This window comes from Apium graveolens, chromosome 10 (genome assembly GCF_009905375.1).
Source record: "Apium graveolens cultivar Ventura chromosome 10, ASM990537v1, whole genome shotgun sequence".
Lineage (NCBI taxonomy): Eukaryota > Viridiplantae > Streptophyta > Magnoliopsida > Apiales > Apiaceae > Apium > Apium graveolens.
In genome coordinates this window covers 202,010,709-202,036,379 of record NC_133656.1, presented here as the reverse complement: position 1 = coordinate 202,036,379, position 25,671 = coordinate 202,010,709, and the positions used below count along the sequence as shown (strand labels likewise).

The window sequence follows — 25,671 nt, the reverse complement described above, 5'->3', positions numbered from 1 at the left end:
CTATATTGAGAATAGAATGAGAAATCTACAAAAAGAGAATGAAAAAAATAACAACATAGAACTAACCATAGAAAAGCAGGAATTTAGGCAACATCTCATAACACCACAATTTCCTCTGTCTCTGTTTTTGTCCTTCCGCCTCTCTCCTCAAGCCCTTTGTATCACAACAACTGCCATTTTTTCTTCTTGGTTGGGAGAAGAGAAAGAAAAAAAGGTTTACAGCAAACCAATTTTTCCTCTCTCTCCCCAGCCCATTTGATATGCTTTCGACATTCATCAAGCCTTTAAAGAAAAATCATAGTTATGCAATCGTTAATAACGATCTATGAGAAAAATCTTGTTTGATCCCATTGGAACAACATTGCCACCACAATTACCACCTTCCCCATCCCCTGCCCCTTCTCCCTCCAAATCATTTTATTACAATGAATCGCAACACAACTATGATTCTGTCTACAACTACTTTCTACCTTCTGGTTTACCAGTTGCTGGGGACAGTGCATCTGAGATGGCCACCATTTCAATAATTATCATTCTCCTCGTCCTCTCTTTCTTTTCTCTTCTCTTCATTTTTCACCTTCGCATTAGATCACAATGGTCTCACTATTTACAAAAATTCAGCAGCGCATGGTCCATTCGAATACTCCTTGTTGTACTGGTTTCTTTTTGGGCATGCAATGAAGTTCTCAGATTACCATTTTTCCGCAAACGTTTAATTTATCCACATTTTCGACCTCTAAATCTACCCCAAGAAGCCAAACTTTGTAAAATCTATGTTGTATTATCTCTCGGACTGTATGAACCTGCAATCCTAGCCACCCTTCTTTTCCTTTTACGGATCTCAGTCAAGAAACATTGCCCTAGCCAATTATCAGCAATCACCAAGGTTGGAAGTATGTGTTTACCAGTTTTGTTGGGCCAAATATTTGTTGTCTTCTTTTCTCCTCTGCAAGCGCAGCTACCGGAAATCTTCTACAGGGGTTCGGTGGTCTCAAAAGATTTGCATGGCGACAAGAATGTCTACTGCACTTATCCTTGGTCAAGCACAATTGTCTTTGCATGCTTCGGAATGTCGTACACATTAGGATTTTCATTGTCATGTTGGAAAGTTTTGTCCGTAGCAATCAATAAATCTATAACTTATCGGATTAACTATCTTGCTATGACGATCAATGCGACGATTCCTCTACAAATTGTGCTTCTTGCATTGTCTGCGTTTTCGTCACCTGGAAAGGTAGCATTTGAAGGCATTACAATTGCTATGTTCTTATGTGCTGCAGTTTGTGTTATTGTTGGGCTTGGTACTTTGGTTGTTAAACCTACGGCCGAGGCGCTTGCCTCGGTGGTCGATTATCACCGGTCAAACGCAAAGATCCACTCACGGATCACGGAGGTTGATGAAAAGCAAGAAGAAAAAGATCAGACACAATGACAATGGGCTTAGGATCATGGCGACAAGGTCGTCATGGTCTTTTTGTAATTCACAGGGGTAGAATTCGAAAGTTTGAGGGGTTGTCAGTCCCACACAAAAGCTTTGAATTGTAAAGAGAGAATGGGACAGGAATACGCATACTGTTAAAGCTTATATTAATCCCCTGACCGGAAGGATGTAGCAGAAGTTCCTTTAAATTTTCTTTTTAGTAAAATAGTTACAAATTTTTGAATGCTTTACATGCTCTTGTTATGAAATTAAAAACGTATAATTTATTTTTTAATTACGAGAGGACAACTGCAGATCTTTTCCCCGGTGTTCAACTTATACCCCTAAAAAATACAACGCCAAACACAAGGTTGAAATGAATCTATGATTATATGTAACCAATTTTACCCCATATTATAGTCTACCATTCATTTCAGAATCAAACCAAACAAATGCATTATGTGAAGGGGGAGACAGAGAGGTGTTTTCCGTGAAGGACTTCTGATTTCAAGGAAAAACAATGCAAACACTAGCAAAGCCTGTTAACACACAGCTTCTTGTAATCTAAAAGATAAAGATAAAGATATGCAAGTTCTTTAAACTTCTTATTCAAAGAGCAAACTCATTTAGCCAAAAAAGAGAGCATAAACTCATCCAATATATAACCTATTCTGTAAACTTTTTGTATAAGCTTGTACAAGCGGGACTAAGTACAGGTCATATAAACTTTTTGTCATTGTCACCAAAGCTAATTGTCAAAGTTTCCTTAAGAAAAGACAGCAAACTTACCTGTATAGCATGATGAGCAATAGTACTAATAGCCCCAATGGAACAACACAAGCAAAACACGCTGTTGAATGCCTACTTCCGCATACATCCTGGGAAGTCCTTCAAAACAAGTCACTGCACACAGAGTGTACTCTGGCAATGGTTTTGCTAATGTTGGGTTGATCATTCCCACCTGACTCCTAGCCTAGTTTAAACCAATGGCAATTTTCCTAAATCTATTGTAAAGCAAATGATTTGATGAGAATTTTACATTTAGGTAGATGAGAAGGGTAAAACAACAAAGCACAAAATTTAACCAGTTGATTGGTTGCAGATAGGCTTAAGCCAGTACTGTAGTTCAATCACCGACATCTTTAAAGCTTGTCAATGGAAAGGAACATGATGTGTACAGATAGGATTCCATGCATTATCATCTCCGAGATGAGTAATGATGTGAGCGAAAAAACTGAAAATCGGGGAGAACAACATTTAAACCTTGAAGCCAACTGTTTGCAGCTTGCAAGAGTAAGTTCTCTTGCTCATAATCTTGGGGGCCACTGGGACTCAGAATTGAACCTTTGTACTTGTATGAAGCAAGGCCAATGACTGGTAGAGTAATTTTTGGAGATCCAGAGCTAGCACCGATGACCTTTCCCACACAACTGGAACTCTGAGAATGTGACTGACCACCATCTGTAGCATATATAAAAGATTACCATATATTCATAATTCACTAATATTAAATGGTTAGAAGTGTGTGTGTGCAGATATGCGCGTGGTAAAAGCTCAGATGCAAACGTCAGCATGCAGAGGAACATGTGCACATGCATGCACACACACATACAGAAACAGAGAGAGAAATGTACTTCTGGAATGTGTGGACAACGGATGAATAGTTAAGAAAGATGCATCCAAGTCCTTTAGTGTTGAGCCCATAGGTATTCTATAAATAGGGTACCTGTAGCGCAGATTAGTTAATAAATAAACTTCATGGAAAGCAAAGTTCAAAATGAAGATCACAAATGTTACATGACTAAACAAGTACCAAGCTATAGAAATCCAACTTGATGGTAGCAGGTCACAGCTCCGATATGAACTCAATTCTGTAAATTGAGCTTCAAGACTCGATATCTATTAATGTGAAAAGGGATGCAAAACAATCAATTATGGGAAAAGGAAATATGCTGTCAATCACAAAATACTAATGTCAGGAACTAAACTTGCCTTATCAGTTAAAGGTCTCCGAGAGTATGGTTGTTCATGCTCCAAATATTCAAACACAAGCAGCCCAGGGACATCGCTAATCTCACCCTCACCACCAGATGTATTCATGGGAAATTTATCTTTCAGAGACAGTTTCTTCAACTTCTGGGAGTTCAAGTCAGTGCTACTACCGCTAATTGTCTCTTTTAAAGACTCAACATTGCTCTTTTCGCACGTGCGCCTGACAACAGTACGAGATAGTTCTACATCAGTAACATGTAGCTGATATACATTCAAAAACCTTGGCAGGAATCTGGATTCACCTACATGCCCTTATGAATACATTTAGAAATATAAAATATATAACTATTTTAACATCTTTCCTAATACATGATAGTCTATAATGCAAGGAAGTCATGGAGCACAAGTAGTAAATATAAATTGATGAGACATTACTTTAGAAAGGTAAACCTTATGGAAGGAACATAGCACCAACATAATTTGTGAATCATATTGAAGTCATGGCGTTAGCAACCCCAAGGGGAAGCAGATCCCAGACACAAATCTTAGATACATTAGCTAATATATTACCTTGTTTTCCCCTAACTTCACATTGTAGATTTACATTTATTTGCTTTAAATTGGCCTAACTTAAAGCCATTAGTTTTACCTTGTACAAACTCGTAAACTTTACGACTCATAATTTTATGCTTGGACAAGGTAAAAGCCGAAGCCATTATTTTCTTAAACATTGTTGCATTTAGGTACAATTAAATTTAAACAGTTCTCACATTGCAACACATTTTACTATTAATCTGTATAAACATGGTTAAACGTTAATGCCATTATTTCAAGAGATCACTAATAACTTATTCAAATTGCCATTAACCTATTAGTTCTCACCTAATTATTTGACTCTCCAAATAATACTTCATAATTTCAATCACAGCTAATCATCAAAAATGGTTTGTTACTAAAATTACTATTACAAAATAATAGTCCTATTTCAACTTCATTATGTTGGGAATCTTCAACTATACTAATTGTTTTTGTATCATGATGATCAGCTAATGTACCTAGAAGGCTAGAAAGAGCAAGATTTTCAGCACATTAATAAACTATTATCATAGCTCAACGACACTCCATAACATTTTACATGTGTAATAAATGTTACTAAAAATTGCAGCAAACACCTATTACAGAATGTCAACACAAATTAATAATTTCTACATCATGCAAACACAAATATGCTCACTTGATATTTGAAACACGCTTTAATGGATCAATATATATTTGTACACCAGACAAATACGGCACATAATACTGTATTACTGAGTCGGTTCCTTTAATGATCAACGGAACTTCTGCTCCAAACGCACTCCATTCTTTCAATGACTCCCACAAATCCCCAAGATGGTAAAAAGGCTGCAAACCAGCTTCCCTACTTCTCCATTCCCTATCATTTACCTGCGTATCCAATAAACCTTCAATTCACATTTTCTCCACATCATTCAAAACACACACACACGCACACTCTCAGTAATCACATATTTTCTCAGCATAATTCATATACACACGCACATTCACATTTTCTTAGTGACGTAACTAAATTACACAGAGATTACATTTATATACCTATATATTACAACTAAAAAAAATCTCCTTTACCAATTTATGTTATGCAAAAAAATAAGTCTAGCTTGTAAAAAACAACCATAGCTAACCAAACAGCACGAAATTTACCAGACAATATATACATTATATCTAAAAAAATCATACCTTTGATATAAAAAAATCATTCTTTTAATTTTTACGTCTTCGTAGCAAACATTAACAAGATAACTAAACAATGAACTACACATAACTTCACATGTACATGCAATCGACATAAAAAACAGAATTCCACACAAATTTTACGAGATCATATCCACAATACACCAAATTCCACCGAGCATAAAACATAAAATCGGCATTTTTATGACAAAAACAACATTATTACTACCTCAGCACAATAATGTGCTGCAACACACGGAGTAACAGCCTCGATCAACCGATCAATATTACTCCCTCCCGCCACAATACCGCAACTATTTTTCAACAATGCAGCTGTTAATTCATCGCAACCAGTACTCTTCGCCCCGTCATCAACACAACTAGAATTCTCCGGCAACGGCGAATTCTCCGGCGGCAACTTTTCCGGCAGGCGAAGCTGTTGCTGAAGCAAAATCTGACGGCGGATCGCCGGTGGATTGTAGAATCTGTCGCCGCCGTGGCTTCGCGATACGGCGAAGCCTCCAATTCCGGCCATATATGTGTGTATATATATAAGCAAATGAGTGTGAATTGAGTTGATTAGAGATCAAAATTGAGTTGAAGTAAATGTGTGTATATTTGTATGTATAGGTGTGTTTAATTAGGGTTTAGTGGGGGGTTTTTGGTTGGTAGTCAGGGAGTGTGGAGGTTTTTGAATGCAAAAAGTCATTTTTTTTAACAAAGATGAACAAGGAGAAGAAATAATTTTTTTTAACCTTTTTAATATATTTTGAGCAAATAAATTAATAAAATATTTTTTTTTTGGAAATATATGCTTGTGCCTTCTTTTTCAAACCTTAGTCTGTTATACTATTTAAACGTATACATTTTTCTAGATAGACAAATGGTTTTTTTTGAAAAATATACATTTTTTTGGATAAATAAAAATAATATTTTCCGGGACTGTAAATGTTGCGAGTATGAGAGAGTATACCGTTTTTTAGATGAACACGGAAATATTTTTCGAAAATGCCCATAATATGAGTAGGAGAGGTTAATAGATAATAAATTGTGTTATAACTTACAAGTATGTAGATAATATACATCTTTTGAAAATACATGAAAAAAATTCGTAAATGTACATGATATGCGTACAAGAGATTGATAGATGATAAATTGCGTCAAAGTACAGATCTATGTAGAGATTGGTTGGAATTTACTAATTATTTAGATTTTTGATTATATTTTTTGAAGTGATGATTAGAAAAAGTAATTTGAAGAAGACAGCTAACTACTTGCCTCCATAAATAAAATGAGATTAAGATGAGATTGAGGTTATTGTTACCGACTAACATCATTATTTCATTTTCACCAACTTTTACTAGCAATGATTTATCAAAACTGATTTCAGATGCATTTGTTTTCAAAGTCCAGTGGTTTAAAATTTCTAAATTTTACAATTTCAATTATTTCTCCATGTATTTTTACAATAATACTAGAAAAACATACTTAATACCATTTGGGACACAGTACATTCATTTAATAATCTCAAAGAAACAAACACATTCTAGGCAATTCTTATACCATGCTCGAAAAACGATCATGTCAGAAGTTTCTATGTATGGTCATTGATTTCGTATGTACGGTGAGATGTAATGTCTACAAATACAAATGTTCCTTGCTATTTCTCTCTACAACTTTAGGAACATAAATTAGTTCTACAAAAATGGACTCATTGATTACAGAAGAAAATAACAATTATATTAAGATTTATGTTCGATCTTTGATAATGTATTTGTAAACCAGTCAGACAGCCGAGTAACTTTTCTTAAAAGTTCTGCATTTTTTCCAAAATATACCCTGCCGTTGTTTAGCATCACCGTGATGTCATGTTCCATTGCACTCAAGGTACGATAATAGTTGTTCTCTAACCGTAGCTCAATAATTTCAAGAGATAATGGAACAGGAAACCTGCAACAATGAAAACCAGTAAACCTAAGAACAAAACTGACATCTTTTAGTGCTGCCTATAAATACCATACTATTCCAATAATGCAAGCACAATTACCGAGTAACATTCATACCGGTTTCAATTTGTTTCAGCTGCAACAGATTTACGTTTCGAAATTACTTTTATTCAAATGAACATTTTAATTTTCATACCAAGCCAAGGCAGACCCAGGGATGTCCAGGGTCATGTCTTTCTGGAACATTGTCACTGGTAATAGCTTATAATATAGGGCTTACAGCTTGCCATTATGTAAAACAGGATTGAGATAAAATTACTAGTTATTACTTATCATGATCTGACCAACGGTACCTTATTGGTATAAATTTCATTTCCCACATCAACATTTAATGTGGGATATTGCTATGGGAAACTGAAGTGGCTATATCAATCTGAAGTAATTTAGCACATTATTTATCAGCCAAAAAAATCCTGCGGGTTGCCTCTTATGTAAGTCAGAATTTTGGGTTTGTTGTCCTCTCTTTGCTTCACATTAAACATCTTAATTTCCTGTAAATTCCCATGGTTTATAGTTGATACTATTTGTCTATTTTATATATATATATATATACATAATATATATATATAAATTTCCATCCCTCAAAATATTTGGGAAACTGAATACCTGTTCATATACTCTGATTTTTGTGCAACTTGACTCAACTTTGCAAGGCCATATTTATCCTGTAAAAAAAGTATTCTGTTTCTCAACAATTGAACACTAAAATTATAAATGTTATAAGGGAGGGAAGGGGGGGAAGAGTGGGGGAGAGGGACCTGATTTCTACTTGCTGATCTCCACAACTTCGACAAGAAAGACATCATCTTATCTTTGCTTTCACAATCTATAGAGGGTTGCTCCCATTGGCTGTCTGGGTCATGTAATTCCCAGGGACTATGTTGCTGATAAGTGCCTCCAATTGTATATCGAACACGAAATCTTTCCCATGGACTATCAGGGAAGTCGCCAGATTTATCTTTCGAATCAACGATCCGACCTTCCCACCACTTGCCACCATTTTCATTATCCTCCCTCCACCAGACAAGACACTTATCTCTCGGTGCCCAGTTTCTGTCGATAGCAGCATCATACCGTGTTTTCTCAACAACAAAATCAGGGAAGTCAATCAGATCTGGGAGCATTAACTCAAAAGTTCGGCCCAATAAAATTGAATCTGTGAATTTAAGTGTAACTTTACAACAGGTCTCTCCTGAACCCGGAACTGTGGCATAATCAAGACCTTCAACCAAACAAGTTTCTACGACTCGTATGCTTTCTCCAAACAATTTCCAAGGAACCTTGTCGTATGAGCATTGGCAGTTTTCTATATACTCCTCATGGCCCTGAAAATAACAAAACATCAAACACAAATTATGTAAACGCTAACTATAATATGTATATTTATAATTACTGTGAAGTGCTTACATACTAGTAAAATTATAAAAAAATAATAACAGATGAAGAAACATGTAGATCTAGATACCTGTCTTACGTAAACCACAATGTCACCCAACTGAGGAATGTAGCGGTAGCCATCCTCCTGTTCCGACAATAATAGCCAATTTGATTTTCTCTGCGTACTAATTAAATCTCCTACAGCCAAATGGTTATCATAATTATTAGCAATGCCTCTCTTATTCCTGGTAGACCTAGGTCTGGCAACCGTTTTTAGATTTGACATCCATCCATCTGATTGGGGATTATTAAATGTTCTTTTAGCATTCTCTGATGTCCCTGCTTGGAGATTACCCTCTCCCGTCGTGAAAGTGCCATCGTAATTGTTCTCCCGTAAAGGTCCCTTCAGCCGCAAGGATCTTGTTTTAGACATCACTTGGGGTGCAGCTTCGCATTTCTCAGCTCCTGCTTCCTGATTATCATCACTATTATTTAACGTATTTGGATCTATATATTCATTTACACCTTCTACATTGCTTCCCAACCTGTACGGACTGAAAACAGCATTACTCGTTTTTGTGCTTCTATCAAAATGCCAACTGGACTTCGAACTACTTATTGATTTGATCTTTAACTTTATAGGTTTAGGTGTGGGGTTCTCTTTTAGCTCATGTGGATGACTAGTTCCAGCAAGTACATCAGACTTGGTACAATCTGTGAAATCCCCGGCCAGTTTCTGGCCTGAACCAGAGAGGGAAGTGCCATTATCATTTATAAATATGTTTCTGGTGACGGAATCGATTTCATTTCTGGACCGACCACCAAGAATTTCTTGATAATCACTGCAAGGTTTGACTGCAGTGATTCCCTCACTTATTTCACGATCTTCACTGTCTCTGATTTTATTCAAGCTATGGTTTTTTGACAGCTCTGCATCAATTACAAAGGAAGGAATTTCTCCATTAGGTCTAAAAAACGAAGAAGATGATTCGTTCTGGTTGTTGGACTGGGATACGGTGATCGCTGAGGGCACAGATTTCTTGCGATCTTTAAGAGAAATTTTTAGGACCAGTCTCTTTTTGTTTTCACCATTCATCTGAGTAGCGACTTGCTCTGGTGGCTTGATTATATCGCCAGACGTGTCCATTGATCCATGTTTGACTTTAGGATACTTTCTATGCAGAGTCTGCAAGTTTTCATCTGATTCATCGCTCTGACCATTTGAAGCTTGTAAAACTGAATCGCTCTCATATAAAACATCTTCCCAGTCTTCTTCATCTTCTCCAGTAGTAGACGCTTCAGAAATCTCAGAATGTACATTTGATGCACTGCGTGCAGCTATTCGCTGTGGTCTTAATGACATTGCTGAAGATGACTTCCTTTTTATAGTTAAACGAGTGACTCTAGATTTCTTACGTGGTCGCTTGCTACTGGATGCATTGTTATCATGGTCAACCTAGAAAAAAGGAGAATCGGGTCATTAGCTAGCAAAGGCACGGGATGCAAACTGACCTGCAAAATTGAACTTGTAACTACCTGAAGATTCTTTCTTTTTGATCTACGAAGGCCGTGCCTTTGATTCCTTGCAGCCATGTTGTCTTCTTCACTACACTCTGAATCACTAGAAGAATCATTACCTAAATTTCCCTGCTCATCACCACTGTAAACTTCCTCAGCAATGTCATACTCTGAATCAGTGTCATCAATTATGACATCATTTTCAGGTTCAAATAGTGTAGCATCTAATAATTCTATATGCGGCTCAAACACCATGTCCAGGTCAGCCAAAGGCAATATTTGATATTCTTGACCTAGGCCGATATTTGTACCCAGAATATTATCTATGGATGAGGGGCGCCACTCGATACCCAGTGCACCGAGCCGACGCCGCTGATAAATATTTTGATAAGGTTCTGCATATGGAACCATACCTACAGTTTTCAGAGGCAAAAACTACAATTTAATAAAATTATGTTAGAAAGGATTTATTGTAGATGATTTGAACCACAAAACATACTTGAATCGCAAAGAGCATCTTGAATATTTCTCTGATATGTAGGAAGTTGTGTTTCCTGCATCATGTGTAGTACTAAGAGTTTAGCTGCTATGCTGCTGTAATGTTATCACATGATCATGCCACCCCACACTCAGAGAAAAGATAAATAAAAAAGCATTATAACAACAGTTCAACTACTTGTGGAAACTATTACAGAAAACTACAACAGCCTAAAGTGTACAAAAGACATAAAACCATGACCACTGGCCTAATACCATGTAAAGTTTACAACTAACTATGAAAGCTTAATGCCCTTAACTATTTAAAAGGGATTTTAGGGAGGGGATCAAAACAAGGTCATATAGATTAGGACACAGCAAGTATGAAATGGCAGTACAAATGAAAGGGGAAGAAACAGAATGTGAATGTTTAGTAGCCAACTTTGAAAACCCTTTAGATGATTTAGTCAAAATTTTAGCTTTTTTTTCTTCCAAGATCATGAACCAACATGCATATTGCAATAGTTGTTCGCATATAATTATAACCTGTAAAATATTATTTGTTACTTTGTCACAGAAAGCAAATAAAAACAAATGCACTGGTGGTGTGACAGATTAGCTCAAAGGCACATCAAAGGAAACAAAGAGATATCAACCTGATCAACAACGTTCCCGTGTTCGTCCTGAATAAGGGGGCGGTAATCTCCAAGAAAAAACTGTAGAAATTATAATGCATAAATATCAATAACCAGTTACAATTAAATACCACTGGTAGCCATCCAAAAAAAATAAAAGATGTTGTAACTTATATACCTGGTCATATTTGGCATCCTTTTGACTCTCTCCTTGGCCGGTGTTTATTAGATAAATTTGTCCAACATCATCAGAAAGTACTATAGACATGCCATCACTAGTTGCAAATAAGAGTAAACAATTTCAACAGAAAACAAAATGAATGCAAAAAAATGGTCTTCAATGAGTCGCAAGAGGCACTTATCATATTAGCTGTGATAAAATGCAGCAAATTCACATTTTGCTAATGAATAGGGACCACGTTTTCAACTACAATATCTCCGGTGGTACACCGGAACTTTTTGTATTATTAAAAATACTGATCTGAAATATGAACTGCTTTTATATGTTAAGCCGTATCCCATGCTATTGACCTTTCCAGCTATTAAACCATTATAATGACAGTATAGCTTAAACAATCCAACCAACTTGCGATCTCTAAACAGCAATATCAGCAGATCTCTTTGGGGCCAACTTTACTTTGAGACAGTTACCCAACTCTTGCATTCTAGTATCATCAGAATTTAAGGAAATTATTTAACTGGGTGGTAGACTACAGTGCGATATAGGGAACAATCAATTTTTCTATATATTTTGGTTATCATTATATAGGGAACAATTATTTTCTCTATATATTTTGGTTATCACTATTTTCAGAAGTACAGCTTACCTACAATTTACAATAGACCATGTTCTCTTTCAGCGTAATGAAGGAAATATTAGAGATAACCAAGTTCTTGGCAGATTACTTACGGTGAAAACTTCCCGTCCACCAACTTATAGCGTCCAATTTCATATATGTGAACAGGAGTGCCTTCCCATATCTGAAAATTCAGCACAGCAGATATTTCAAGACGGGGATAATGGATGAAACTATTTCACAATATATAACGTGAAAGGCTTACATCCCAAACTATAGTTTTCCCATCATAGCCAGCACTCATTGCGATTCGAGGATTAAAAGGGTGAACATCCAAAACATAGGTCTGCCAGAAAGCATACACAAAGCAACATGAAACCGGAAAGATATAACATTCAAGTCATAGTACAAACTAAGAGATAGCCCGCACAATAGTAAAAAGATCTAAGTCTATTATATATAGGGGGGTTGTTGAGCAAATTAATTCATATGACTATTATGCCCTTATTTAATATCTATATAATATTTATTTACATTTATTCTCACAATTAAAATTTGTTAATTGACTATTAATACATACTTATAACATTCAATTAATATGCTTCATCATTATCATTATTAACTTTATATATAAATTAATGTAAATGTAAAATTTATTTAACTAAATCACTATTTGTTAAAATCTATTAATTTTGCATGATTAGTACACGTAGATACATATTTATATATACATATACACCCACACACGTATATATACACACACGTGCACGTGTACTTGTTTGTGCACGTGTACTTATTTGAACCAGACTAAGGGGTCGGTGAATCCTAGAATTCAATACCCGGCTGAGATACTAATTTTTACTCATCAATCACATTTTTGACAAACAAAATAATTCTAACCGCATTTCTAATACATACACATAAAATAATCTCACAAAATCAACGAATTATACATATTTTCATGTTGGTGCATAATTTAATAATATTTATTTCACACTTATTCTCTCAATTAACGCATCATTAATATTTATATTTTTAAATATCACTGAAATATCAAAATTACTTATTTTTGATTTAGATTTATGTTTGAGCTGTAGATCCATATATACATATATTTTGTCAATAATAATAATAATATTAATCATAATAATATATCATCCAACAACTATACGTGAGAAACATATCAAACATAAATCTAATTTAAATTAAGTACTTTTTAATTATTTAGTGAAATTTAAAATTCTAAATATTACCATTTATAATTCACTTTTTTATATTATTAATTTGATAAATAATAATGTATAAGTTAGATGTCAACTGAAAAAAAAACTATGTATCAAGGATACATACGTGCATTGATCTATTTATGCCTATAATTTGATAAGTTATATATTATTGTCATATTAACTATTATATTTTTATGATACAAACAAATTCAAATTCAGACAAAAATTAAGGATTCTTCTTCTATATAAGTAAAAAACAAACTTGTATTAACATTTGACACTAAGTGTTGTATGACTGGTCAATCACAATTTTAACACAATACAAACAAATAAAATAGTTATGAATGAATCAATATTTTATACATATTTAGAGAATGCTCGTGCATCACACTGACTAAAGATTATGTTATGTATTAGTAACCGACCTCCAAGATATCTTATTATTATTTTCTCTATCATCCACAGTGAGTTATGTACCATTCTATTTCTCAAGTGTTGTTTTCTTTGAAATGTATAGTAGAAAATGAACACAGACACACGTATATTTTTGGCTTATAGCCTTAATTAAACTTATGATCATGTTGGTTTATATTGGTGTTTGGTTGCGGCCTTACACGTCACAACTTGAAAGAATGGTATACATTAAGCAGATAATCTTATTAATGTTTTTGTGTCAAATCCAAATGAAACCAGAAGGAGCCTAGCATGTTCAGAACTCTATGTATTTGTTAATATTGAATGATGGATGTGAAAAGTTACGAAGATCAAGAATAAACATTTAAATAACAATAAAAAATAAAATTATAAGCGTACAAACGACTATATTTTGCAGTATCTCAAACAACCACAAACACTTTTAAAGCAACCCTCGTGGATCATCCTTAGCAGTGGACAACAATAAATACCACAAACATTTCTACAAAAATCCCGTGGATCACCATTAGCAGTGGACAACAAGAAATACCACTTTCAGTCTCTATTATTTCAGCTTAATGTCAAAATTCGAAGAACACGTTCAACCCAAATATCATCACACCCCAAAAATAAGTCATACACACAAACAAATATGTCCTCAATTCACTGGGCAACGACATGAATATCCGGTCAATAATTGCAGTTAAAAAAATACTCATAACAACATTGCAACCACACCACTAATGCTCATATACACAAATTAAATACATTATTTATCCATCAAACAATATAAATATAACGTTAACAATTACAGTTGAAAAATAAAATTCAATTCACGCAATATAGAGCATGGCTGTGCATTGCACTGGCTACAGAGCTAGTTTTAAACTAACAAAACAACAGGTTAACAAGAATTTAAATTGAGTTTACTAGTTCCATTATCAAAAACACTCACAGATGCACTATGGCCGGTCAGAGAATGTACCAAACTACCATCGCTAGCATTCCAAACACATATCCTGCAATCTGAAATGGAACAAACAAAGAGTAGGAGATTCAAAATATGGGCGTATCCAATGAAGAAGTAATATGCAGACGAAAACAAATTTAATGACTGTAGATAAAGAATCCAACTAGCAAGTCTGTTTCTTAATGAAAGAAGAGGAATCTGAGGTTTCAAGTAGGTCTCAAATTATGAGAGATCATATACAAGGAAAAAATTAACATGGGACTTTCAATCTAGGTAATAATAAGTTGATAATGCTTACATATTTTCAATCAATAACCTAATTATACATTTATAATTAAAAACACAGCCAAAATACAGCCAAAAATAAAAGTTAATACTTCTGTACCAATTACTGTAAGAACACATGGTTAACTACAGCTAGTCAATTATTTTCATGTGCAGTAGATGTTATTTGCAAGTTCCTCGAAGGATCAGATTTTCAAAAAGATAATGATGTCAAGTAGACTACCCATGATGGCAGCAAGCACGAAGCGATTATCTAGACTCCATACAATCATATTTACACCACGAGGAGTTGGAAGTAATCTCTGACGTGGGCCTCCTCGAGGAGGGCGAGGAGGCATTGGGGGAGGAGGAACTTTGAGATGATAAGCCCGTGTCCAGCGCCCAACTTTTCCCTGTATTGACCCCTATAGTTAAGACTAGATGTCTAGAACAGGAAATCTTTTGAAAATCAGAATTTGTAAATCTTGCCGGTATGACTCACCTGAGATCTCCGTGTTTTTGAAATCCAAATGATTGCACTGCCATCACGGGAGCAGGTAACTATGTTTTCATGGTTATACCTAGAATTATGATCATTCAGGTAACTTAAGCAAAATGCAGATGTAGAACTATTTTCTACCTTGGAAAAGGAAAAACAAAAAAAACAACAAAAAAAACCCTCAATGGAGATACAAACCAAGTATTTTTAAATTTAGGGATGTTTTCCTCTCCGCAGTAGTCCGAAATTGAAGACCTTGAAGCCACAGCTGTGCCGCTGCATAAGAAAAAGCAGTGATAAAAATTTTGTACATAACTAAGCATACGTTTTAACCGTATACAGTCGCTCACAAACCTAAATTGTACATAGTTGACATCATTTTCATGACCAGCCAATACATCAATCTCATGATACGGATGCTGAGAGTCATCTCCGCTGAGTTTCCCAGCACTCCAAACCTGCAACGCGGTACCTTTTTGTAAATCACTAGCCTAGGATGTCTCACTAATTAAAAGAAAGACTGTTGCAGATGACTTTTAGGATGTGGCCAAATTAATTTCCTAACTAATTTATCTACTTGAACCCTAACAAGGCTAAAATTTATCTACCGATAGACGTACCCTTGCATAAGTATCGGAGCTACCAGTTACAAAGACTGTTCCATTAGCATTGTAAGCACAACACAAAATTTGATGACTATGTGAAGCAGCACTTGATGAGGGGGCAGCACTTGAGGAGGGAGCATTGCTTTTACCTGTAAAATGATCAGCTTAGCCTCTTAATCAAGAGTCAAAACTGAGTTACAGACATTACAGCGCACCAGAAAACACAAAACTACAATCAACCTGCAACTTCATCTTTTGGCTTTGGCAAATATATGCGGGGAGTACTACGAGAGGACCTGGCATCCCAGATACGACAGCTCCCGTCGTCAGACGACCTACCAACATTTGGTAAGCGAACAGAAACAAAAAAAAAGAAACAATAATAAATAAAAATTTGTATTATGCTTCTTTACCCAGCAAACAGTGACTATAAAGTAAAGTAGTCTGGCATGAATAAGATGCATCCGAAATTTCCATGACAACCAAGTCACAACAAGGTGTAAAGTAATGCAAACGCAAGTACATAATATCCTAATGACATCTTAATGCAATAAACATTTGCATAATCATAGAGATCGGCATAAGAAACAAACATGAAGCCCCTATTAGCAATGTTATACATCTATGTCCATGTTTAGTTCTGAGTAATATGGCTTATAATTAGGTAAGACAATATTATCCATATTTTTTGAAATTCTCAATTATTAAAAGAAAGCTACTAAACACAGAAACTACAATAGAAGCTATAGAAGACCACTTTTGCCTGGGATAATGAGAGAGAAATAGCCAAATAGGCTACCTAATACTTAAAACAAAATATCTACAAATCATAGAAGGCAGGATGCATTATTATCTGACTGTAAAATTTTACATTGTGACCCCAAAAACAAAGGAATGTCCGGAAAGTATAGCACCGAACCAGGTCACATATAAGTGCAACTTGGGTAGAAAGCTTATACTGATAGACCATTTAGAATTATAGAGCTGGTACTTATGAAGACTCACGATAAGAGTTGGTAGAAAGAATTAGGTCTGGGGCTGAATGCAATAGCGGTAACAGCTGCTGCATGTCCTTGCAGAACAGAAATAGGTAATCCATCTGGTAAGCGCCACTGCAACATATACGAGTATCTTATACTAAAAGAATGAGAAGGATTTGAAATTATTTGTTTAATGGGTCAAGTTCATACAACTCGAATGCTGAAGTCATTTGAAGCAGAGGCCACCACAGCATTATTGGAACTTACAGCCAAATCTGTTATATCACCCTTCATAGTGAAAAAAGATGCATGTACAGGTCAACAAACACTTCATTATACAATTGAGCATCATAATATGCATTTATCTCAACTTGTTCGCAACTCTTAAGTCCTCTTTAGGCCGTTAAAGTTTACATGCAAGACTTCTATAATAGTAAACCTATGCACTTTAAAATACTTGTTGCTCATCTTCTTGTCATCTTTATCATTTCATTACATAAAGCAGGTCATTCAAAAAAAATTGGGTTATTTTTTTAAAAAAATTCTCCAACACAAATTCCAAAAGGGCTAGAGAAAAAAATTGAACAGCCCTCTTAGCTTTCCTCTTATTAGTAAAAAGTGATTTTCTAAACAAATCGGAAAGGGAAAACTATTTTATACGGACATTTATGAGTTTAAGCTTACTTCATGTCCACGGCAGCTGACGAGGCTAAAGCCAGTCTCCATAGACCAAATCTTCACCAATCTGTCATCTGATCCAGTAATCACATATCTCCCAGTACGATCAAATATTGCTGCAGAATTCAAGTTAAAATGTTGTAGATAGCACAATTTTTTACTTCTGGCTAGAAAACCTCAAAATTAATAACCATAAAATGTTATGGAGACTATAAATGATAATTGGAAACTGGCAATGTTATGTTGATCAAAGCAACATATTGACTTCAGAAGGACATTAATAACAAAGCAGAAGCATGTCATCAATTGCTCATAACTAAAAATGAAGACTTTACCACAATAGACAGCATTTCTATGCCCCCTTAACCTCTTTATGTTTTGCATCTTCTGTACCATGGTTTTTGGCTTAGCGACAGCATAACATGCAAAGCAAATGGATGGGGCACGATGGTGTTTCCGAAAACCGCCTCCAATCTCCCTCAGTGTTAGACCGAGAACCTGATTAGCCTGCATATGAGGCCATCTAAGGTAAGCTGGAAGAGGCTTCATTTGCAAGTCTGCTCTACATTTAGCACCTGCAGCAGAGTAGCCAAGCACTTCAAGATATACCAAAAGATCACACCTATAGGTTACTTGAACCTTTAAACCCAAAGGGAAAAACAGATTTTGTATGACAAGAACCAGAAAGCCAGCAAAAAAATATTCTATATTGCTTGAAATTAAAATGGAAAGTAATGCTTAACGTCAACTGAACATCCAGCGGGATTAAATGCATGCTAACCTACCATTTATTATAATAGAAAAATAGGGCATAAATTTTTTATATTAAATTAGTAAATAATACTTTTCCATCGTCTCTTTGTTGATTTGAATAGTCAAATACAATTTTTTTAGTAGAAAAAAATATAAAGACACATACGATTAATGCAGTGAGCATGCCTCAGAGAAAAACATGACTATTTAAATCTTGAAAAAAAACATTGATGTAGAATTCTCCTTTAAACTTTTAAGTTCTAGGTTCACAGTCCACCAAAGATCAACAAGTATTAATTGTCAAGATAGTTGATTTACTTTCATAGTCAATTAGGACACTTATTATCAGAGAAGGGAAAATAATTAACAATAACCATCACCAATCATTGCAGCCAATTGCTTAAAAGAGCAAGGCAGTAGCCACGAATCTTGGATACTGCTCATAACATTTCCTAAAGATAAGCATCAATTTATTAATATGGATGGAAAAAAAAACTTAAATGCTATAGTGCTGACAAGTTGATGCTTTTAATAGCCAACCTGGAAGGTGCATTCCTGAAACTATGAAGATTTATTTAAAAGCTATGATCTGAGGGGGGAAATAACTTTCACAAATTCATGTCAATCCATTGAAAAAATCAACTTTGGAGGGAGGTGCTTAAGCTCTTGCTAGAAAGTTATGCAATATTCTTTTCTCTACTACATACCCAGAACGTAGGGAGGGGCACGGGATAGAATTTAGAGCAGGGACTTGGGGATTTGAGCAGTCAAATTTAGGTTTCTTTTTGTTAATTATTAAACTGAATTAACATAATAGTGCATCCAACCTAGAAGAGAGAAAAGACCATCCCCAAGCAGCGTAGGAACATCAGCAGCGCTAAGATCACATCTATCATTTATACTCCGTGATGGTGTCACATTCAGCATCAGTTGTTTCAGCAGCTTCAGCAAGTGATCCTTTTCAATGTAAGAATACCTAATAGAGCAAGGAAGTAGCTGTCAGCATACTGATGCAGTTGGATGAACATTAAATTAATTAGAAAAAACACCAAATATAAAATATGAAAACTTAAACCATTTGGCATATAACCTAATATAAAGCTACTATCAAGATTATTTATGCTTGGTGCAATCCATATTTTAACAGCTTATGTGTATAAAAAAATATTATTACATGTCTGTAATCCGATGGGTAAAAATATATTGGAAAAGTAAAGAGGCCATGAAAATTGGGGGGGAAGGTGTAAATTTAAAATTTTACCGAACCTAATTCACAAATATATATTTTGCAAAGCTTTGAGATCCACCGTGATCATGCACCAACTGACTAACAAGTTTCAAAAGTTTAGATTTCCCACTATTATCATCTTTTAGTTGTTCTTTGTGCTTTAAAAAGAAAGAAACTGCTTAAAATTGCAATCAAGATCATTTTTTTTGGTTTGATCAAGGATTACCTGCACCTGACTAACTGACAAACATAACATAATGAAGTTATGGGAGCTGCTTTTTCAAGTTTTAAGAATTTTAATTTTTGGATAAACCAGATCAAGGCTCACATAGAAGCAGTAAGCACATCAAGAAAAGCCACCTCAATTTTCTTAATTCTCAAGGAAGAATGTCCCCCACTGTATAAATGTATATAAGCAATTAAACCCTAAAATACTATTCATAATGGGGCACGGATTTCCGATGACCAAATCATATTAACTTCCTTTAACAGTAATATTAAGTTAATGTTTGTATTCATCGAACCCTAATCTCTTTACTTAATAATACTACTTCTGAAATGGCTACAGTAATATTGAGTCCATGTTTATTTTTGCAAGGAAATCGAATCTTAATCTCTTTACTTAATATTACTAATTCTGAAATGACTACTTTAGCCTGACGACCAAACCACATTAACTATGTAAATTACTGGGTAGCATGGGTGTGTGGTTGTTAGGTACCGCAATTTTCGGCGGGGATTCGTGGGGAATTCAGAAAGAATTTTTTTTGTAATTTTCCAGCCAAACAAAAAACGGGACTTCCCCAAATTGATTTAAGTCCTAATTACACACTTACTCGTAGACGTCTTCTCACACGTCGGTCATCTCTCCGTCGTCATTCCAGTAAGCCCTATTCTTTCAACTTTCCATTCACTTTCTTCTTTCTTCTCGATTTGTGTGTGTGTGTCTATATATATATATATATATATTAGTAATCTGTAATAGATTTCTTCAATCTAATTTCTCCTTTCTTCTTCAATTTTTTCTGTTTGGATTTGGATGTATATGTGAATGTCGTATACGTAAAAATCATTGCCGTGACTCTGTTTATTACCAAAGTTAACACTTACCACTCTATATGGGTGCTTGACTTTTTAAATCACTTTGTTTTTACTATAATGTTTTAAAAATTAATGTTAAGAAGTTAATTTTAACCATTATACAATGATTTCTGTGAAAATTTGTTGACCTTGAATGTATATACTTTATTCTTTTACTTTTTATTTATATATAATATATATTTATATATTTTTTATATTTTCCAAATCCCACTGCACCCTAATCCTCATATATTTAATTTTACCGAATTTGCGTATCCCCGCACCCACACCCTTGCTTCATAGGCAAATTATATATAGGATATAACTGATACAGGATGCGGCTAACAAATTGTACGTCTATGCGGTACTAATTAAGATAAATACTGACAGATGTCTATCAATTTAAAGACGAATCTCCGCAGAAATGAAAATCTCAATCAATATATGGCCAACTAAGAGAACTAAATGTTTCAATGATTAGTTAGTCACAACATATATAAACAATGTCAGTTTTCAGCATCAATTACGAAGTTTGCCTTTTTGTAGAAAGAATCAGTATACACCTATAGAAACCAATTGAAATTACAGTGACATATATTCACAAACACGATCAGGATTCAAAATTAAGTCTCAATCATTAGTCAAGTTTCTGTATACGCGTGCAAGAATAGGTATGAAATAAAAAAAAAAAAAGATCATTAGCATATTTAGTAGCAAGTGCAAAAAAATAAATCTAAGATAAATAAGTCGACTGAAAGCATATTAAATTACCTTTCAACAACTTCCTCATAAGTTAAAGGGAAAGAACTACCATTATCATCTCTATCCCCACTCACTGCACCATTACGTGAATACCAGGCATGATATCTTCTAGGTAAGAGCTGATGTTCTCCGAGCTCACTCCAGAGCTGTCTAATAGTTTTCTGGCATGGCCCGGCAGATAAAAAATGCATGATTAGAAAGTAAACTTCGCTGAGATCGACATCCAGATCTTTTACAACAGGATGACCAGAAGCTTCCTCGTTCTCTTCACCCTTTATGTGTGCGTTGTGCGGAAAATTTCGAGGTGTCATACTGAAAGGCGTATCATTGAAAGATGAGCACTTCAGGAAATCCATTTTTCTGAGCAATCTGAAGCAGAATAATATATGATAATAATTTCATTTTAAGTTAAAGGCAAGGAATCTATGCAGATACTCAACACTAAAGAGAAATCAAATAGATCGATACTCAATACAATAGGTAAGAAAATTTAAAAATCATCATTCATTACAAGTAAAAAATGGCCATAAAAAATAAAATTCAGTGATAAAATAACACTATCTTTGAACTTTGTAAGTTCTAGTGAACTGCAGTTTTTGGGTTTTCCTGTGGTAAAGTTGAATATTGCAATTCAAGTATGTTGTTTGAAGTTTAGTTATAATGTAATAAAAAAAAAATTGAAGATCTGAATTAACAAATAGAATCTCAAAACATGTAACAGCACTTACGGGCCCTGACAAATGTGTCACACTTAAAAGTTGTACCAATAACATTGTATAGGTTCACAAATAGAAACTTGACAGCAAAATCAATTATCAGGTATAAATTTATACATCTATATATTTTTGTAACACTGGTATAGGTGCCACAACAACAGGAGTGTAACAAAGATCATTGGATCAGCTTGAACGTATCAACCAGCTCAAATGTACAAAAGACAACTGGAACATAGTATACTTAGGTGCTAAAGTACGTTAAAGTTTCATGTGCAAAAGCCATATGATTCCACAAAACCTTGCACCAATTCCACTAGCTTACTTTTAATTGTTAAAAAAACGTAACGCAAAATAAGCATATCCTAATGCCTGTCAAATTCAACGCGTTCCGATGTGTTGTTGCATAATTCTCTAAAATCTCAATCGCATCAACAACTGATTTTATTTTAAAAACAATCAGTTTAATTTCCTTAACTAGCAATTACACTACATATGCTTCCCCATTATCATATCTTATCCAGGCATACCCATAAATTCCTAGTCCCCTAAATTAATTCATAACTAGTTTCATAAAAACAAAACAAAATTTGAATTTGTTTATTACTTAATCAGCTCAGATCATCAATTAAGACCAGCAATCGAAACAAACAAAATCAAAAAAATCTGTTCATTTTAGCCAACTAAAACTAAACAAATTTGAGAAATTACATTACATATCTAACATTAGATACATCTAATCAAATATAACATTAACATACAGCATAACAAGATAAATTAATAGTTCAATTCTACTAAAATTAACCTAAAATGAAAACCCTAGGCAACAATAAATTGCACTTGGTGAGAGATAGAGATTACAGAAGGAGGGGGGGAGAGAGAGAGAGAGAGAGATTACTGTAGAGATCCGAGACCAGGTAAGAAGTGATATCATGTAAGGACCCGACAGGCAGGGTGGTTATGTATAGAGTTTTATGTACGTATGAATGTATGTATATATTTTTGATTGAAAAATGAGGAAGTTGGAGTCAATTTGGATAGTAAGGAGAAAGGTTTGGAGGTGTTTTTGTACCGGCGAGGGCGAAATGGAATGTGAGCATATATCGTACTATTTACAAGAAACGAGGAAATTAAATGTACTTGCGCTTGCGGTAGTAATAAAAAATAATAACAAAGTAATACAAATTTATTACTATCTTTATTGCAGTAATATAACTTTATTTTACGAGTATCTCAAAATTATTCCAATTTTTTTTACAAATATTGACATGTTTTGACGCTCAATCTTATATTCTTATTAGAAATGTTATCACTTACTCAAATGAAAAAAGTATTATTTGAAAAAATGGTACAATATTTGAATATTCAGCATTTTTCCTATTTTGTTACTTTTTAGATTTGGTTCTTGTTTTATTACATATATTTGATATATGTTCTCCTTTATTATTGAAAAAATATCATTATTTATAATTTCTTGGACTTTGGGACTCGACGGTATGACAAACTTAGACGATGTGGTTGTGAAATTTTTTAATGATGAGTCTGAGTTTAAAATAACGGTCGAGAATGTTCACGATCAAATTTTTGGATAAGAAGTATTTTATGTTTATTAAAAGATAATAAAAAAATTATAAATTTATTTTTATAATTCTTTAATGTACGTATATTTTTATTTCTAATCTTTATTTTAATATTATTGTTATTTGATCATTTATTGCAATATTATTGCAACTAATATGCAGATATTGAGAAACTTGCGGATATTGAATTTAATTACTTTTTAGCGGTGTATATAATGTATTTATATATAGTAGAACATTTAATCATATTATATCTAAGGTTGCATCATAGTAGAACAATGTAATTTGTTTATATTTATGATTGGTTGAACCTCTAATCATATCCTGTTTATGAATGTATTAGGACATTGTATCGCATTCTGGTGTTTGAGTAGTAGTAGAACAATATAATCATTTTCAATTCATGATTATATTACGAATTTTTTCAATTGATTTTTGAGGTCTTCTTTTTTTCTAATATGATATAAATTTGATCGTCTAATTTTATAAAATCATACCAACGACTGAGATTGTTTTAGCGGTATATGACCAAAATTTTGAATAAAAAGTCTCTTACGGTTATAATATAAAAGGATATAATGATATTCATAATTATCAAAAATGAAACTGGGAAAAAATGGTACAAGATTAGAATACTCGACATTTTTCCATATTACTTTTTATATTTTATGTAAAAGAAATTATGAATTAAATAATACAAGATCCGTGTATTTAATACGTAAATACTTATTTCTTGATTTTTATTACATGAATTTAATATGTTTTCTCTTTTATATTGGAAAAAAATATCCTATTTTACTATTTTTCTTTCCAAAAACAATTTTTACAATAATGTATATACATGTCTATATGTCAACCGTCAAATTTTGTGAAATTAAAATATTTTTAAGTTTTATAATAAACTAACAGAATAACTCGTGCGCCATTTCTAGATTTGTGCACAATGCAATCATAAAATTCTTAATTGTATACTCATTGATATATATTGTACAACGTCTTGGATATGATAAATATAAGTTGACTGTTTATCAATGTGTATGAATTTAATGCATAACATTACCAACGTACACAATTATTTTAATATAACACATTAGGCAAATTGCATATTTTCTTGAAAATAAAGATCATAATACTATTCATTCTAATTATATAGATTTCTTGAAAATGCATGAAAAATCGATTAGTATATAGATTTCTTGAAAATGCATAAAAAAATAATTTCCTACTAATTAGAATATTGAAATATGATGCATTCACGTACTTCAAAAAAAATTTAGATGCAAAGCCAACCTGATGAGTTGTGCAACAACGGAAGAGGCCAGGGAAAATTATGAATATATTTGTATCAAGAAAATATAGCAGGGTGTTTACTGCACAAGGCACATGCACTCAAACAAAGACCAGACATCTTAAACTTCATGCAAATGGGAATCAATAAACACAAAGACAACATAATCTTATATGTGGTTAAGATTTTACAAACATCATTAGCTGACGGACAGAATAGACATAGCTAAGCAATTTCAGAAGCAACAAGAAAAAATAATATCATTTTTAGCATAATTGTAGATGAGATATTACTTAATAAGTTGGTTGCATGTAAACACACTGCCCCATGTCATTTCAGCAAAACCCATATCATTGTAAAGGTATATTAGTAATATCTCATCAACATACTTAACATGTACAACTTGTTTAATAGACGCTGAAGGAACCTCAATAATTTCAACATGATGAGGCTTAAGCTTTAGTGCTTTAAACTAATGATGAACATGTCAGTGGATCTGGATTACAGATGATTACATTATTTAAGATATCATAATATGTATTTAAGAGATGCTAACCAACAGATTCGGTACTAAAATTTGGGATGATAAACAGATATTATTAGCAGTTTTGATTAGGCTGTGATCAGGGACAGTAATAAGCAGATTCTGAGAAGACA

General features: G+C 33.9%; 3 protein-coding genes across 5 annotated transcripts; 1 reads left to right on the top strand and 2 right to left on the bottom strand.

Annotated features, from left to right (window-relative positions):
• Positions 1–84: 84 nt before the first annotated feature.
• On the bottom strand, positions 85–5,875 carry LOC141689106 (uncharacterized). 2 transcript variants are annotated; one of them, XR_012562248.1, is made up of 7 exons: positions 5,394–5,875; positions 4,647–4,858; positions 3,413–3,632; positions 3,234–3,319; positions 3,055–3,146; positions 2,506–2,881; positions 85–2,424 (listed from the first exon to the last, which is right to left on the bottom strand). XR_012562248.1 is itself a non-coding variant. In XM_074493285.1 (6 exons), exons 1-6 carry the CDS (start codon positions 5,697–5,699, stop codon positions 2,619–2,621), a joined length of 1,179 nt encoding a protein of 392 aa, XP_074349386.1. In that variant the 5' UTR covers positions 5,700–5,875; the 3' UTR covers positions 85–2,618. The 2 variants fall into 2 exon arrangements, 1 of the variants encoding a protein (XP_074349386.1); XM_074493285.1 differs by having other exon boundaries at positions 85–2,881.
• LOC141691652 (uncharacterized) lies at positions 326–1,432 on the top strand. The gene has a single exon (XM_074496418.1). The coding sequence runs from the start codon at positions 326–328 to the stop codon at positions 1,430–1,432; it is 1,107 nt and encodes a 368-aa protein (XP_074352519.1).
• Positions 5,876–6,746: 871 nt separating the features above from the next.
• On the bottom strand, positions 6,747–23,246 carry LOC141693748 (uncharacterized). Of its 2 annotated transcripts, none has more exons than XM_074498909.1 (24): positions 23,045–23,246; positions 21,443–21,802; positions 19,191–19,339; positions 17,946–18,185; positions 17,617–17,726; positions 17,143–17,220; positions 16,958–17,064; positions 16,193–16,287; positions 15,968–16,101; positions 15,702–15,805; positions 15,546–15,623; positions 15,351–15,429; positions 15,093–15,261; positions 14,570–14,640; positions 12,240–12,320; positions 12,088–12,158; positions 11,356–11,452; positions 11,199–11,258; positions 10,565–10,619; positions 10,084–10,478; positions 8,636–10,003; positions 7,929–8,495; positions 7,777–7,835; positions 6,747–7,114 (listed from the first exon to the last, which is right to left on the bottom strand). In XM_074498909.1, the coding sequence occupies exons 2-24, from the start codon at positions 21,787–21,789 to the stop codon at positions 6,907–6,909; spliced, it is 4,722 nt and encodes a 1,573-aa protein (XP_074355010.1). In that variant the 5' UTR covers positions 21,790–21,802; positions 23,045–23,246; the 3' UTR covers positions 6,747–6,906. The 2 variants fall into 2 exon arrangements, with proteins under 2 accessions (XP_074355010.1, XP_074355011.1); XM_074498910.1 differs by having other exon boundaries at positions 21,443–21,745.
• Between the last annotated feature and the right edge of the window lie 2,425 nt (positions 23,247–25,671).

Bases quoted from the DNA above. Each gene is read 5' to 3' on its own strand.
- LOC141693748 (XM_074498909.1), bottom strand. From the start codon at position 21,789: ATGGATTTCCTGAAGTGCTCATCTTTCAATGATACGCCTTTCAGTATG. The intron at 17,727-17,945 runs GTAAAGTCTTCA...TGAATTCTGCAG, and splicing joins TAGAAATGCTGTCTATTGTG to CAATATTTGATCGTACTGGG. The intron at 17,221-17,616 runs GTAAGCTTAAAC...TTCACTATGAAG, and splicing joins TCAGCTGCCGTGGACATGAA to GGTGATATAACAGATTTGGC.
- LOC141689106 (XM_074493285.1), bottom strand. From the start codon at position 5,699: ATGGCCGGAATTGGAGGCTTCGCCGTATCGCGAAGCCACGGCGGCGAC. The intron at 3,633-4,646 runs GTGAGCATATTT...TACTGTTGTCAG, and splicing joins AAGCGTGTTTCAAATATCAA to GCGCACGTGCGAAAAGAGCA. The intron at 3,320-3,412 runs GCAAGTTTAGTT...TCACATTAATAG, and splicing joins GGAGACCTTTAACTGATAAG to ATATCGAGTCTTGAAGCTCA.
- LOC141691652 (XM_074496418.1), top strand. From the start codon at position 326: ATGAGAAAAATCTTGTTTGATCCCATTGGAACAACATTGCCACCACAA.